Here is a 16,419-nt window from a genome sequence, read left to right as displayed (position 1 = left end):
TTAGGAAGCAATCCAAATGATCGGGGGATTATTTTTTTTTCTTTCTCCGATTCTGCGCTACGAGGAGGGAGCCCCACGGAAGGGCTGCTCCTCGCTCCGCATCTCCACCATCGCTGTGACAGAAATTCTCGGTCACCTATAAAAACTTCAATGTTAAGCGCGCCAGTAAATGCAGCTTCGCCAAACAGCAGTTACATTCTTAGCAAGTATCTTCCAAAAACAAATTATAGTTACTATAGAAGCTGTTTTTCCTGGTTACCGAAAGAATGTATTAAAAAAAAAAAAACAAACCAAAACCTCCCTCATAAATACATACTTTTACCAAAGTGTTTTTTTAACCAAAATTATAAACAATTCTTTTTAAACCAAAAGACAATCCGAGGAGAGACCTCGAAAGACGTGCTGTGTCAGACAGCCTTTAAAAAAAATCAGTTAATACTGCCCGACGTATTAAAAATCCCGTTCTTTTAACGGGTCACAAACCGGAGACGACTTATTAATTACATCAAAAAAAATGGAACTGCGGGACAGGAGGGCTTGGCCAAAGCTGAAGGGCTGGTGCTGCAGCGCGGGCACAGGCCACCGTGCTGGGTGCTGCGGGGACGAGGAGCAGCACCCGCAGAGCCACCCAGAGCCACCCACCCCACCGGCCCCGCGAGTTTTGCCAAAACGAGGCGATTCGAGTCCCTGGGCCTCTTCCCGGTGGGTGCACGGTGCTGACGGATGGGACGGGGAGCGCAGGGCAGGAGCGCTTCGCTTTGCGGTGGATTTTACTGGACTGAAGGAGGAGGCTCCGTGTGCCAGGTGGGACACCGTCGGCTCTCCGGCAAACCCTGCAGCTACTCCCCACCGGATCCAAGGCCCCTGCGCCGCGGCCAGCCCCGGCACGGCCAGCAGCTTTCCCAAAGCCAAGGGTTTCTGACCCCGGGGTGGTTCGAGGGAGGCTGCTGGCCCTGCCGAGCTCACCGGTGGCAAGTAAAACCTTCGTGTTGGGAACGTCCCTGAGCCTCGTAAAAGCAACCTCGGGTGGGAAAGAGAGGGGTGAATGTTTGCAGGGCTCTTAGAAACCAAGGAGGGTAAACCCAGCTTTAAAAGTGGGATAACAGAAAAAAAACCAAAAAAAACAAAAAAACCCCCCCCACAAAACAAAAAACAACTAATGGATGTAAGGTCAGAGAGCACTGAGCGTTCAGCAAAGGGGGTTTGGCCCAAACCAGGAGCGTCCTGCAGAAGCGGCTTTGCTGGGGGAACACCAGCTCTCGCCTCGCGTGGGCTGCGACGCCGCAGCTCCCCTCCCTCCGCTCCTCTCCCCTGGGGCGGGGAAGGGTCCGCCTGCCCCTTGGGGCCGGGGCCGGGCCGGGTACCATGGTCTCACCCTCCTGCAGCAGCAGCAGCAGGTGCCGCCCGGCCGGAGGGAGCGGGCTGGGGGAGGCACCGAGCAGAGCCACCCCAGCATCCATCCCCGGCTGCGCCCACCACCCGGGTGGTGGCTGCACCGAGACGAGACGCAGCCAAGGATGCCCAGGGAACGGCCCTCGGCGCTGACACGGTCCTCTGCGATTCAAACGCGTACGCTGCTTGTGCCAATCTCTACTGCCAAATCTCAGCATGATTAGAAACCCATTAATGCCTCACGATCAGGCGTCATTAGCTGTATTCTTCACTGTGCAGTCCATTATCCTCCCAATAATTTGTAAAGGCAGCAATCTAGCCTGTGCAAATTAAGAGCATCGCCGTTACTCCGTGGCAGACGTCCCGGATTCCTTCCCGCATTCTGCCCATGATCAGCTGAACAGAAATAGGTTGCTTCCAAAAAAAAGCCTTTCCCTGGTCACACAGAGCTTTTGCCTTTAATATCCATCTTGATGCCAGCTTCGGACTGCTTGCTCTTTTGCTCCTCCGTGAAAGTGATGTAGGAATACACCAGGCTTCCGGCAATACTGCAAAACAGGGCCGGGTACGAGAATGAGACAGCCCAGCTCAGAGCCACAGAAGCGGCAGCGCGCTCGCTGCACGCTCCGGCATGCTCGCGGCTGGCTCCCTCCTGCGCTGCACAACAAACCCGCCCCCGGCAGCCCGGAGAAGACGCTGCCTTTCACGCCAGCACCTCTGTTAGTTATATAGACCTGCCCTGGGCAGCCACGAACACCCGTTGCCAAAGAAAAGTCAAAACCGTGGGTACGCCAATGGTCAAGGATCCGCTGCAAGCATCGATTTGCAAGAAAATTCTCTGTTTTCCTCCCAAGATCCAATATTTTGTTTAATTTGTACCCAAATGCTTGCTAGCCCGAGTCCCTAGCCTAGGGCTGGACCTGCTCTGAAGGAATCCTGCTGAAGGACAGGGGGAGAACAAGGAGACGTTTCACCATACAGAAATACAGCCCAGACCAGAAAGCAGGCTTTTCCAAATAAATACCAGGTGAAATAAAACCAAAAAAATATTTATTTTGCTACCTTAATGACACGATTCGGATACGCAACTCTGAGAATGACTTAAGTTTGCTGCTAAAATAGGCTTGTGCGTTCTCCTGGCTTTAAAACAAGCCGAGGCTGGCTGGGAGCTCCGCACAGCCCGAGCTGTAGGTGTGTCAGCACCGTGCCGGCTCCTCTGCTGCGGCACAGATACCGATCCACAGGGGTTTTTTTTTTGAAAGAAACATTGAGCCAGTCAAACCACTGCAGTTTGACAGCAATATCCGCTTGCAAATCATACATAAAAACTGCAAACGCCCGACGTTCTTACCTGATATTTAAACCAATGAAGTTCGTCCATGTAAAAATATAGTCTCCTCCAAAAACCATCCCAATATAGGTTATTAAAATATTCTGCAAAGGAACAAGATTTTAGCAACAAGAGCCTAAGTCTCTATATAGCCCAAGACAAGTGTACGCTCTATGCATTAAAGCAATACGGAGACGGGAAACCCCGGATGCAGATAGTGTGAAACAGGCAAGCGGTGACAATACCGGATTCAAAGCGCTGGGTTTTAGAGCTGCTGAGAAACGCCCCTGAAGGGAGGCTTTGACTGCTGGGGCAGCGGGGCACTGCAGCCGCCGGGCTGCGATGCTCTCCCTCCTCTCGAGACCAGCACTAAAGCCAGAAAAACACCCAGGAGCACCCATCTATTTTTGCAACGGGCTCGCTGGGCCGAGGTGACCCAGAGGATCACGGCTGTTTCTGGGCGTTCTGCACGTTATTAGCCCCGGGGAAGGTAAATGCATCGACCAGAGTCAGCACCACGCATGGCTGCTTGCTGCGACTGCCGTACAAACACACGCGGAGTGTCTCTCTACTCCAGACAGCAGCAAAAAAATAATAAATTAAAAAAATAATCCCATCGGAGCCGTCCTCCCCTCCATGCAGCGCACAGCAAAAGCCCCAGAGCCTCCGTCCAGCCGTTCCTGTGCTGCTGCCGAGCAGCCACCACTGCGGGTGCGGGCAGAGCCGGGGGACGCACGGTGCTGGAGCGGCACGAAGCGGGTGCGGGGAGGCTGTGGATGCCTCAAGGCTGCTCACGGCTTTGGCTGGAGTAACTTTTGCTGGAGTACCTCCTGCGGGCAGGCAGCGGGGAGGCGTGAGATGACGCAGGCCATGCAGAGCTGGAGAGAGCCGGGGTGCCAGGCGCGTCCCGAGCGCTCGATGAGCCCCCGCACCAACAGCTAAAGCCGCTTTAACACGAGCCCCAAGCAACGATTACCGCAACGCTCGCCGGACGGCGGCCCTGGGAGCAGAGAAACCGCTTACCTTAATGCAGCCAACTATTGTAGTTGTAAGAGCAGAATTATACTGAGTGCAAAGAACCGTGGAGTACATCAAAATAAACCTGCAGGAGGAAGAGCCGACATCAGGCTCCAGGACACGCTCCGGGCATTGCCATTCATCTCTGCATGTCTCCCCTTTTTTTCTAGAGCAGTATTTGTACCACCGCTTTTTTTGGCTAAACCGGCACTGAAGCGGGGTAGGAAATAACTTCCATCTGCCGCAGCTCTCGGAAATGGTCTCCTTATCAGGACTAAAGATTTATATATATTTTTTTTTAGCCCAGAACAGCTCAGACCACCTAAATAGGCTACTGCTGGACCACCCCACCCGATGGTGGACGGCTATGCCCCAGCCCTCGGAGACGGGCAGCACCCACCGTGGCAGCGTACGTGCTTACCCCATTACACACGACAGCGTAAACTGCACGACGAAGAGCGTGTCTGCCCAGCCCTGGTACTCCATTGCCTGCAAGAAACACACCCCAACCCTTAGAGGAGGAGGAGAAGGAGACACAGTAATTCACAGCAAGGCGGGAAACAAACCTCCGACGTCGGCTTTCACATCACAGCAGGGACAAAAAAAAAATACAGCAAAACAAAACACAGCCCAGCGTGACATCCTGGGGCTGCGGAAGGGCCGGCTGCGCACGGCAGCATCGCCTCCCAGCCCAAGCCAGCACCCAGCACCCCCCTCCCGGAAAAAGCGGTGAATAACAGTCGTACAAGCAGGAAGAACCAGGACAGGCATTTCTCAGCCGGTTGTTGTCCAAAATTACCCTCCCGAGAGCCCCGCGCAGCGCCTGCGGTCACCCACGTTTTGCGCACCTGAGCTGCCGGCAGCAGCGGAGCCTCCGAGCCCCCGGCCACGTCGGGGCTCGGGGCGAGAGAGCCCTGCCACCACCGCCCGCAGCGACAGCTCTCCGGGCTTCCGACGCTTGAAAGGGAGACGGGAAGGTCCCGTACAGATGTAGTAAGTTCTGGGGGGAAGCTCAGAAAAGCCCTCACCAGGCGCCGGGGTGAGAGGAGCAAACTGCAACGCTTACGTGCCCCTGGGGAATTTAACCTCTAGGGATGGGGCTGACAAAATGGCTACAGGAAGCCTGGATTTCATGGTAGGGCTTTTTTTAATTGGGTTTTGTTTGGTTTTTTGGGTTGGGTTGGGGTTTTTTTGTTTGTTTGTTTGGGTTTTTTTAATATTATTTATTTAAAGTTACACTCCATGCAGCCAGACCCATGTTTTTGCCTGGGGATGTCTCCGAGGACAAAGCTCCAGCAGCAGGAGATGGTTTGCAGCGGGGCAGGGAGGGAGGCCAGAGGGTGGTGCTGCCGGCCAGGCTGGGGACACGGGTCAGAAGGAACCTCAGCGGGTGACCAAGGGGAAGCCCAACGCCCTGTCCCTGGGGAGGAACAACCCCAGGCACCAGGACACGCTGGGGCCACCCCGCTGGGAAGCGGCTCTGCAGAACGGCCCCAAGGTCCTGGTGGACGCCAGGTCGACCAAGAGCCAGCAACATGCCCTTGCTGCAAAGAAGGGGAACGGTGTCCCAGGCTGCACTGGACCAAAGTCTAACGGGACTTTGGATCCTTCCCCTCTGCTCAGTGCTGGCGAGGCCACTCCTGGAGTGCTGGGTCCAGTGCTGGCCTCCCCAGTGCAAGAGAGACATGGATATACTGGGGGGAGCCCTGCGAGGGGCCACCAAGATGAAGGGACTGGAGCACCTTGGCCATGGGGAGAGGCTGGGAGAGCTGGGACGGCTCAGCCTGGAGCAGAGCAGGCTCAGGGATCTCGCCCCTGTGCACAAACACCTGCAGGGAGGGTGCAGAGAGGACGGAGCCAGGCTCTTCCCAGCGGTGCCCAGGGACAGGAGCAGAGGCCCTGGGCACACACTGACCCGCAGGAGGGTCCCTCTGGACATCAGGAAACGCTTTGTCACTGTGAGGGTGAACACCAGCGCTGGCACGGGTTGCCCGGGGAGGTGGTGGAGTCTCCATCCACGGAGATACCCAGAACCCAACCGGACGTGGTCCTGGGCCGCCTGCTCTAGGGGCTCGGACCAGCCGAGCTCCAGGGGTCCCTCGCTCACGATGCAGCGAGGAGGTGAGGGTAGAGCCGGGCGGGAGCTGGTCCCCCCAACCTCCCCTCCCAGCGCGGCAGGGGCTGGCACAGGGCAGAGAAGGGCTGCCAAGGGCACGGGCGTCCTGCCAGGCAGCTGGGACGGTGCTTTCCAACAGGGACACGAAATGGCAGCCTGGGAGGGGGGACCTTCCTGCAGGCGGTCCACCCCCTTCACCCCCAGGAATTACGTGCAGGGCTTTGCTCACCATCATCAGCGTGCCCATTTCTGCCTCCGGCAAAGCGTGGCACGACAAGACATCGTCACCTTTGATGCTCGGTAATGAACTACAAGATTAGCACATCCACGTGCGCGAGTACGGCGAGGGGCTTTCCTATGCAACCTCCCCCCCCCCCCCATCCCGGCCCCCCACGACGCAGCCCCCCATCCCGGCTCTGCCCCGGGAGCCGTCCCCGTGCGAGACGCGTTCCGCTGCATGCCCTTCACAAGAGGGCTTTTCATCAGGCTGCAAACGTGGAGTTTCCTGGCAGCAGCCCCAACAGAGCGCATCTTTGTCTGCCTCCGGCTGCCAGGAGCTCGGCCGGGGAAAAAGAAGTTTATTCAGTGAAAAAAAAAAAGGAGAGAGGGGAAAAAAAAAAAAAAAAAAAAAAAGAGGCGATTTCTCCACAGGCTGAACAGAGGCTGCACAGTGCAGCACAGAGCGACGTTTTGCTCCCCGTCCGCCAGCTCCTGCTTATAAATGAGCACTTTATCCCCAAATATATCCCACTGAGTCACCCTTTATGAAGGGCAGGGTCTGAGCTACCTTCACCCCGTGCAACCACTTCTCCTCGCTAATCGCAGCTCATTATCTTAGTGACTGCTTACCGGGGCATTAAGCTCCTAATGAGGAAAAAAAGCCACCAGGCTCTCCCTGCCCAGGTATGGCGGGGGGGACGGGACAGGGGTGTCTGCAGGGGCCACTGGCACCCACAGCAGCCACCCACGGGCGTCTGGGTGGGCAACACCGCCAGCCTTCAGCATTTGCCTTCCCGGCCCGTGGAGAGGGACGCCCGCTCGTGCGGGCATGAAAAGCGAGTGCTCTTGCTCAGGAGAGCCAAGCAAGTACATCTGCACATAAGCGAGTGTAATAATAATAATAATAAATAATACTACTACAATACAAATTTCAAGTGTACTGAACCGCACGTAAATCAGATCGTGCCCTGTTGGGACAGCACGGGCAAACCGACCTCCAGAGCAATTCAACGTCATAACCACCCCCGTAAGAGGCAAGGATGGAACGAAGTTTGAAGAAGCCCATTTATTCTAAAAATACTCCACTTCTTCGTTTTAAATAATATTTGGTTTCGCTTACTGCTCTCGCACTTCCCCATTCCTCAAGCATTACAAAAATGCTTCAATGGAGCAACGCTGCGGATTTGAAGCCCAACGTAAGACTTGCAGTTCCTTTCTACTTACGCGGCTTCCCCCTCTACCCCAAAACCCGGCCTCGAAGCATCCCTTGCCCCAGCCTCTTCCCTCAGATGCCACACAGTATTTCTTGGCAAATCGGGGATAATGAACTCCTTTGCAGTTTCACGTTTTGAGTATTGCCCATTTTACGTGAGAAGGCTCAGCTGCAGGAAAGCGCGTTCTAACGAACAGTAAAATGTTCTTCTAAGCAACCCCTTTTGCCCGTAAGGCGTTGGACCGCTAAGGATTTTGCTTTTGGGGGCAGGAATCCTACCTTTTGCGCATCTCCAGTGAAGTAGGCAATGGTCAAGGTGGGAAGGATCATAAACAGTGCGTTGTAATACAGCAGACCGTATTTTCCCAGCTCCTGGAAATAAGAAACATCTGTGTATTTAAGTTGGTTCCAAACGGGAATATAAAACTTTATTCATATTGCTACTGAAGACGGGGTCTTGTGAGCTAAATCCACGTGGGATTCTCAGAGACATGCGAGTTGGAGGTTTGGGGTTTTTTATATATGTGTGTGTATATATATATATATATATATAATTTTTATATATATATATAAAAAATATATAAAAGAGACTTGGGCAACGAGCTTGCAACAGGCTTTATGGCCACCATCAATCAAAATGTCATTTCCTTGCTGTCGCAAGGGCCTGCAGTCGTAACCGGCGCAGGGGCACGGCTCCGGCCAGCGCTGTTTGGCACCGCTGGCACCGAGAGCAGCACCGCGGTATTGCCATACCTTCTGGACAGGAGATTTTGGGAGAGGGATGGGGCAGCACCGGGCGAGCCTCCCCTCTTTGCCCCCTCAGACGCAAGCTGCTGCCGAACCCAGCGCAACCCCGCAATGCCCAGCAGGAAGCCGAAGGTCAGCCTACCTTTGAATCCAGCTTCTGTTTCACATAGGCACCGTTTGCAGCTGTTAAGGCATCGTTAATAAGGATAAAAATATATCCTTCCAGATCGAATGCCAAGTCAGCGCTGGGAAAGGAAAAAAAAAAAACGAAGTTAAAGCTTTAAGCTGTGTGGAGTGTAACACTCGCAAGATTTCTTCCACCTTCTGTTTAGCCAGTAAGTTGTCAGAAAAAGTTAATCACGCGAGGAGGGACTGGGATTTGGGTCGGTAAAACATTCTTTCCTACTAGAGAGCATGTCTGGGGGTAAAAAAGTCAGCATTTGCTCTCTTCTGGTGGTACTTGAGTCACCTCGGCTTTGCTGGCTGACACAGAACCCTTCAGAGACAGGGGAGAGGGGACAGCAAAGTGGGAGCTCACCTAGCAGCGACGAACGCACCGATGATCATCGCAAATACTGTCATCTGAATACTCCAAGAAAACTTCTTCCTGAAAAGAGAGGCAGGAGGACATCGCCGTCACCCACACTTAAACCTTCACTGAAGCATCGCGAGCGCGTCAGAGAACAGCAGGGAGAAGCCTTTCCTCCCAGCACGTACGGGGGGGGGAGAAAACCCCAAGCAAAGCAACCCGTGCCAAAGCAGCAAGTAAAAGCAAGATGTTTTTAGACAATTATCTGTGATTTAAAAAAAAAAAACAACAACTTAGCATCGATGAGGTGCAAGTTTATGGAGCGCTACAACTCTGCCTATTGCAGCGAAGGGTTGGGCTGGGCACGGGGCGCTTGGCACCGCACGGGGACCAGCCCCGCAGCCTGGGCACAGCCCACGGCCCGAGCGGTTTTGGGGTCTCTGCAGGCGCCCGGGTGGAGGGGAGCCGTTAGCAGGGGCGGACGGGCGTAACGCCCTCCGCTTCCAAAACTGCGCTGCACAGCCCGGCTGCTGCAAGCAGAGGCAGAGCACATCCACCTTCCCCTCGCCTGGCAGCTACACGTGGCACCTCGTCTCGCCCAGCTCCCTCCAGGCACGCAGAGAGGCGGCGGGGAAAAGGGCTGCGCAGATCAAGGCAAGTAACGCGCTGCTGCTCTCTGTATCCCTGTCCTTCGCCCGCCCTCCTTCCTAAAACCCAGCTTAGAGCCAAAACCCCTGACCACAGGGATCTCCGACACACAAAAACTCGCTGCCACGCCACGCGTCATTCCCACACCTCCAGACTTTTGTGACTCTAACCAGTATCTGTCACCGAGAGCCCTGGAGAGAAGGGGCTGGGAAGACTCACTTGAGCAAGAATCCTTCGGCAAACATTGTAAACAGGATGGAAAACCTTCGCAGGACGGTGAACATCGGCAGGCTGCAAGAGGAAGGTTTAGCAGGGTGAAAGGGCTCCCGTCCCCCCGGCGCTGCCGAAACGCAGCTCTGCGGCCACCCGCAGAGCGATGCCCCGGGCGCACGCCGGGACAAGGGCTCCGTGGAACAGAGCCATCGGCCAGCCTGCCTCTTTCCTTACAGAAACTCTGTTACTCGCACACCCAGAAAGGTATCGCTTATGGCAGACCTTGTCAGGGTGGGGGACCCCGGGGACGGCCCCAGACCCTTGCCCACGGTGGGCGAGGGCCAGCCCTGCGTCCCTCCCTACCCGCTGGCTGGGAGAAAGCGTTCGGAAACAGGCACGTGGCTTATTTTAGCGTGGGCAGAGGAGGAACCGTATCGCCCCGAGCGGCTCCTGCTCGGGTCACCCACACCCTTGCGAAGCCTTAGGGCCCGGCAGCAGCTCCCCGCAAACACCGGACCCCCCCCAAACCCCGCTGTATACCCCCCGGTAGAGAACAGCCATCCGTACTTCAGTTTCTTTGTGCTGAACAGTCCTGTGATCTGGTTCCCGAAGTACAGAAGAGGTAGAGGAAACGTCTAGAAAATTTTAAGAGGGACAAAACACCGCGTGAGCGGCCGGAGAAAGCCAGGGAGCCCCCCCAGCAGCACCCTCCTTTTATAAATATACATCAAATGATTTCCACCCGCGATGGAAACGTTCACACACGTGGCCCAGCGCCTCAGCCCGGAGCTGCTCCGTGGCCGCAGGCTCCCGCACGGCTCGTGGCTCCCGGGGCAGCGAGCACGGGCACCCCGCTGCCGGGAAGCCCATGGAGCCCACGGCGGGCGAGGGGCTGGGGCAGAGGTGCCCGGGGAGGGGGCTTACCCGGCGGGGGACGTGTCTGTCGAGGTCGGGGAACTTGACCACCCGCAGCGCCTTGCCCGCCCAGAGCACCGCCACCGTGGCCAGCATCTGCAAGAGAGCGGGGGTCAGCCCGGTGGCCACCCGCACGGGGGACGGGGGACAGGGGGGACCCCACTCACCTGGCCCAGGCCCACGCACAGCGAGGAGGGGAACCTGTGGGCAGAGAGCGGACGTCAGCGGGGGCACCCCCGGCGGGGGGGAGCCCAAAGCCACGCAGCCCCCCCGCTGAGTGCGTGGGGAGGGGGAGAGCAGCGGCCCCCGGCCCCCAAACCTGCCGAGCCCCATAGCCCATAGCCGCGGGGGGCACTGCCGCCGGGGTCCCCGCGGGGTGGGGGGCACGCACGGGGGCTCCCGGGGAGCAGAAGGAGGGGTGGGCACGGGGGGGGGGGGGGGCAGCCCTACGGCAGGGGGGTGCCCAGGGCCCCCGAGGCCGCGGGGTGCCCCCGAGGGCACCCGAGGGCGGGGGCGCAGGCACGGGGAGGCTCGCAGGGGGTCTCGCACGGCGGAGGGGAGCCCCGCGGAGGGGGCTGAGGCCCGGGGGGCGCAGGCCGCGGGCGCAGGCCGTACCCGTAGGTGGTGAGGACGCTCTTGTTGACGACGACGATGAGGAAGGAGCTGAGCCCGTAGAAGGCCGCCGCCAGCAGCCGCAGGCAGAGCGTGAGGCCCGGCGCCGCCATGCCCCGCTCCGCATCGCCGGGCGCGGGGGCTCCCGCGGGGGCTCCCCCCTCCGCCCCCCCCACGGCCCCGGCCGCCGGGCGTCTGCGCGCCGCCGACATGGCTGCGGGGGCGGGGCCGGGGAACGGGGGCGGGGCCGCGCGGCGGCGAGGGCGGGCGCGGGGGGCGGGACACGGCACGGGGGGGGACACGGCACGGGGGGCAGAGCGCGGGGTGGGCGTGGGGGAGCGGGGCAATGCACGGGGTGGGTGTGGGGGCAAGGCACGGGGGGCATCGCACGGGGTCGGGCGTGGGGGGAGCGGGGCAATGCACGGGGTCTCGAGTGGGGGAGCGGGGCAACGCACGGGGTGGGCGTGGGGGCAAGGCACGGGGGCATCGCACGGGGGTCGGGCATGGGGGGAGCGGGGCAATGCACGGGGGTCTCGAGTGGGGGGAGCGGGGCAACGCACGGGGTGGGCGTGGGGGCAAGGCACGGGGGCATCGCACGGGGGTCGGGCATGGGGGCAGCGGGGCAATGAACAGGGTGTGCGTGGGGGCAAGGCACGGGGGGCATCGCACGGGGTCGGGCGTGGGGGGAGCGGGGCAATGCACGGGGTCTCGAGTGGGGGAGCGGGGCAACGCACGGGGTGGGCGTGGGGGGCAAGGCACGGGGGCATCGCACGGGGTCGGGCGTGGGGGGAGCAGGGCAATGCACGGGGGTCTCGAGTGGGGGAGCGGGGCAACGCACGGGGTGGGCGTGGGGGCAAGGCACGGGGGGCATCGCACGGGGGTCGGGCATGGGGGCAGCGGGGCAATGAACAGGGTGTGCGTGGGGGGCAAGGCACGGGGGGGCATCGCACGGGGTCGGGCGTGGGGGAGCGGGGCAATGCACGGGGTCGGGCCTGGGGGCCAAGGCATTGCAAAGGGGTCTGGCGTGCGGGGCATTGCGGGGAGGGATCGCACGGGGGTCTGGCGTGGGGGGAGCAGGGCAATGCACGGGGGCTCGAGTGGGGGGCATTGCATGGGGGCCATTGCACAGGAGTCTGGCGTGGGGGAGCAGGGCAATGCACGGGGTCTGGCGTGGGGGCATTGCACGGGGGCATCGCACAGGGGTCGGGCATGGGGGGGAGCAAGGCAATGCACGGGGAATCGAGTGGGGGCGTTGCATGGAGGGGATCGCACGGGAGTCTGGCGGGGGGCAAGGCAACGCACGGGGTCTGGTGTGGGGGACATTGCAAAGGGGTCTGGCGTGGGGGAGCACGGTACGGGGGGCATCGCACAGGGGATTTATTGCACCGGGTTCTGGCATGGGGACAAGGCATTGCGCAGGGGTGTGGTATGGGGGGGCGTTGCCCCTGGGGGGCTCACGCAAGGGTCTGGCATGGGGGGGCAAGGCATTGCACGGGGGGCCGGCATGGGGGGCATTGCACGGGGTGGGCATTGCACGGGGAGGGCACTGGGGCATGGCACCGGCCGGGGGTCATTGCAGGGACGAGGGGACACGTACTCCGCACGCGCTGCAGCGCGCCGGGGGTTGCAGACCCGCGCTGGCACCGCTGGCACCGGCACGGCCGGGCGCGGGGGCCCGGCACCCCGCAGCGGGTCGCTTTTGGATGACCCTGCCCGCAGGATTTTGGCACCAGGCCTTTCCCTGTCAGAGATTTAATCTTCCCCTCTGGGCCACGTTCTGCCAAGTGGAAAAACCCCAAAGTAAGGCAGCTTGGAAAAAAACCCAAACCACCACCCTATAGGTTACATCATAAAAAACGGCATTGTTGAGGATTTTGCTGGAAGACAAGAGCGAACACATACACCTCGAGCAGTCGCCGCGTGGTATCTGCTTCCCACCACCCACGCGTCCCGCTCATAGCCAGGTCCCACCCGGCACGGCGGCGGCTTTCCTCCAGCAACCCCAACCACCGTGGGGCCGTGGCTGTGCCGGGGTGGGGGCTCCCGGCGAGGGCACAGCGGGCCCCCGCTGGGCCGGACGCATGGGCGCTCGCTGCACGGGGGCTGTGTCCTGCAGCCCCCTGGGAAAGGGGTGTGGGGGGAGCTGGGGCCAGCACGTGGCTGGGGGGACAAAGCCAGCGTGGGCGATGCCGCAGCGAGTGGGCGGGGGGGGAGATGGAGGGTGGGCACGGGGTCTCGCGGGCTGGGTGCAGGGGGACTTGGGATGAGCCCCGGCTTGGCAGCCGCAGCACTTTGGGGTCCTTCCCGGCGGGAGGAGGTAAGGCAGCTGCGGGATGGTTGTTGCCCTTGGCCGCGGTGGCGGTTGCAGAGGAAACGGCCCCTTTTCGAGAGCTTTATCCCCAATTATCTCCCTGCCACGTCCAGACCTGCCTGGGCACCGCCAATCCCTGCGGCCTCCAGCATGAACCGGGCGCTGTGGCCCTGCAGGCACCAGCCGCTGCTCGCCCTGACGTACTCCTGCTCGCGCCGGCACGCTCGCCCTCACCCCCTCCCTTTGCAGGGGAGAAGCAAACCCTTTGCCCAAAGTTTCCTTTCTTTGCCCCGGCCGATCTGCGTCCCCGCTGCTGCCCCACTCCCGGCGAAGGGGCGTGGGATGGGCAGTTGCCGTTCCCCGGCACGGCTCACACCCGGCTGCGGGAAGGACAGACCGACTTTAAAGCCTGGGAGCAACTTTCCCATACCTAGGATGTCCTTTTAGCCTGGCCAAAAACCACAATCCAAAAAGCTTTCTCATTGCCATCACCTTCCTTGTTCCGGCGCTAAGTCCTGTCCATCCTTATCAAGCCACAGCGTGGGCTTGGACATGGAAATATTTCCTCCTCCAACAGCGGAGAGGAACCTAATCCTGCCCCGGCGCTGGCGCCAGCGGGACTGACGCAAGCGGCCCCGATCCCTAGGCCTGCCCTCCCGCCAACACGTCCGTCCCCGCCGGTGGCACCGGTGACCCCGCCATGATGGACGGAGCGCTGCAGAGCTGCGGGCACGTGGGGAACCCCTGCGAACCCCACGGGGGGGTGCGGGGAAGCCCCCGTGGGTGTCACCCCCCGTCCCCTCGGCAGCTGCCGTGGCACAAATGCCACCGCGGTGGTTTTGAGGTCAAATATTTGGATCCTCTGGGTGAACGGTCGGCAGCAGAATGGGCGGCTGCGGCAATGCAGGCACGGTGAGAAGGGGACGTGGCCAGTGCCAGCCACGGGACCGCGTGCCTGGAATGGCCGTGTCCCCCGTGTCCCCCGTGTCCCTCATGCCAAGCACAGCTCTGGGTATGACACAAGCGCTTCGCTTTTGGCAGCAAAGCCCTTTCAGGCCCGACCTTTCCTTCCTGCTAAACTAAGCCTCTGACTCACTGCAGTAATTTTAGCGTGCCCGGCCAGCAGCGAGCCCACCAAAGATAACAAAAGTTAAATTAATCCGGTTTAATCTTAAACTCATTTGGCAACCAGCTCAGAGGTTCCTCCCGGGTGCCAAACTGGCAACGACGCCGGGGCGGCGTGCACATCCCGGGGGGGGGAAAGGGGCTTCAGAGCTGGTACCCCCAGGGGACGAGAGCACAGGGAGGGTCGGTGGGGTACGGAGGAGGTGGCAGGATCCGGCAGCAGCCGGTGGCGGTGGCGGTGGCGGTGGGGGGCTGGCGCGGGGGCCGGGGCAGAGCAGGTCTTGGCAGCCAGCGAGGAAGTCTCTGCGAGATGCAATCACCTGTGCGGGGGCGGCCGCACGGCTCGGGAAAGTCATGCTAGAGCGGAGGTGGGAGCAAGGCAGTCCCCACGCTCCCCTGTGCGCCTTCTTGGCTGCTTGAATTCGGGGCTAGCGGGTGCCCCCCAAAACGTGGGTGCTGCCAGGGGAGAAGGGGTGCAAGCGCTCGATGCGACCGAGGCAGGTTGAGGGTCGGGAGGAAGCACCGGCACCGGACACAGAGAGCGTGGCACAGGGATGATCGGCCAGGCGGGCGGGATGGCACAGGGACAGGGGTGAGCGTGGCACGGCAGGGCTCATCCAGGCACAGGGATGATCGGCCAGGCGGGCGTGCGGCTGGCAAAAGGCTGGGGAGCACCCTGGGTCCTCAGGAAAACAGGCACTGCGTGCCGACGGCACCATCCCGGGGCGCGGTGGGAGAAGCCTGCCGTTGCCATTGCCATTGCCGTGCCGTGCCGAGCTGTTCGATGCCATGCCATGCAATGCCAGTCTCTGGAAGGACTCCCTCTGCGGCAGCAAAACCACCTTTGTACATCGGGCCGTAAGGAAGATCTAAGCAAATCACAAAGAGCCCTGCAGGGAGCAACAGGGAGGATGGGGTTTGGACAGCCCAGGCAGCGTAACCTGCCTCGGACGACGGCTGAAGCAACCGGGTTTGGCGAGCACAGGGGAGAGCAAGCCGGAGGAAAGAGCCAGGCGTGAGCGCCCGCGCTGCTCCCCTCCTGCCCAAGGGCTGGCTCTCAGGGCGCTGAGCCGCAGCTCGCCGTGGCCGCTCAGGAAGAGATAAGAAGACACGAGTGTAACCGGCACCAGAAAAGGCTGATGGTGGGTATGAGCAAACCGAACTGGGAAATATGGGAACCGGCAGCTCAGAGGGGCTGGGACGCCCATCCCGGGAGGCGCCGAGGCCGGCTGGGTGCTGGGGAGCAGCCACAATGCCCCGTGTCTGGAGGCACGCTGCACCGCACCCAGATGCACTGTGCCGGCTCCAGATGTGCTGCGCTGGCTCCAGATGGGCTCTGCCGGCTCCAGATGCCAGGGCCTGGCTCCAGATGTGCACTCTTGCGATGCTGCCCCACCCCAAGTGTGAAGGCCCACGGTGCTGCCCCCGCCCCAGACGTGCATCCCTGCAGTGCTGCCCGGCCCCAGATGTGCAGCCCCAGATGTGCAGCCCCAGATGTGTGCCCCGCAGTGGGTCCCACCCAGCGTTTCTTGCTCAGCCCCGGCCCTGTCGCCGCAGGCGGCCGACCCCCGGCCCCAGCAGCCCTGTGGAGGGGCTGGGATTCCCTCGGGACCCTCCTTGGCTTGCTCCCCTCTGCAGCAAGACCCCCCCTGCCGCAGCAAAGCCCACCTGCAAGGCAAGACCCCCCCCTCTGCCTCCTGAAAATGGTTTTCGATAGATTAATACAAATATTTTTGTACATTAAAGACAGCTGTAAGGCGCTGAAAGTAAAATTCTCACCGAAACCCTCCCAGTCTTGCTCGGGGTGTGTACCGCTATACATACAGATGCATTATATACGTTCCTATAACCACACGTTACAGTTTCAGCACGCAGCGAGGCTTCCTCCCCCCCCGGGGCTGATGCTCTTGCTTTCACCCACCCTTCGCTTTCACGAAAAACCCCCATGGATCAGCGCAAACCCAGAGCAGCGGGGGCTTGCTGGCCAAGGAAGGGTCTGCCTTGCCCCGGGGGGGGTGGAAATTATGTTCCC

General features: G+C 60.4%; 1 protein-coding gene across 1 annotated transcript; it reads right to left on the bottom strand.

Annotated features, from left to right (window-relative positions):
- Positions 1-1,370: 1,370 nt before the first annotated feature.
- Positions 1,371-11,177, bottom strand: SLC35D1 (solute carrier family 35 member D1). The gene is made up of 12 exons (XM_072868584.1): positions 10,955-11,177; positions 10,507-10,540; positions 10,349-10,435; positions 9,992-10,059; positions 9,431-9,502; positions 8,573-8,641; positions 8,177-8,279; positions 7,567-7,659; positions 4,161-4,228; positions 3,746-3,824; positions 2,744-2,826; positions 1,371-1,940 (listed from the first exon to the last, which is right to left on the bottom strand). Exons 1-12 carry the CDS (start codon positions 11,161-11,163, stop codon positions 1,832-1,834), a joined length of 1,074 nt encoding a protein of 357 aa, XP_072724685.1. The 5' UTR covers positions 11,164-11,177; the 3' UTR covers positions 1,371-1,831.
- Between the last annotated feature and the right edge of the window lie 5,242 nt (positions 11,178-16,419).

Source organism: Ciconia boyciana, chromosome 7 (genome assembly GCF_034638445.1).
Source record: "Ciconia boyciana chromosome 7, ASM3463844v1, whole genome shotgun sequence".
Taxonomy (NCBI): domain Eukaryota; kingdom Metazoa; phylum Chordata; class Aves; order Ciconiiformes; family Ciconiidae; genus Ciconia; species Ciconia boyciana.
This window is presented reverse-complemented; position numbering and strand designations above follow the sequence as displayed.

Bases quoted from the DNA above. Each gene is read 5' to 3' on its own strand.
- SLC35D1 (XM_072868584.1), bottom strand. From the start codon at position 11,163: ATGTCGGCGGCGCGCAGACGCCCGGCGGCCGGGGCCGTGGGGGGGGCG. The intron at 10,060-10,348 runs GTAAGCCCCCTC...AAAATTTTCTAG, and splicing joins ACAGACACGTCCCCCGCCGG to ACGTTTCCTCTACCTCTTCT. The intron at 1,941-2,743 runs GTAAGAACGTCG...CCTGTTTTGCAG, and splicing joins TTCATTGGTTTAAATATCAG to TATTGCCGGAAGCCTGGTGT.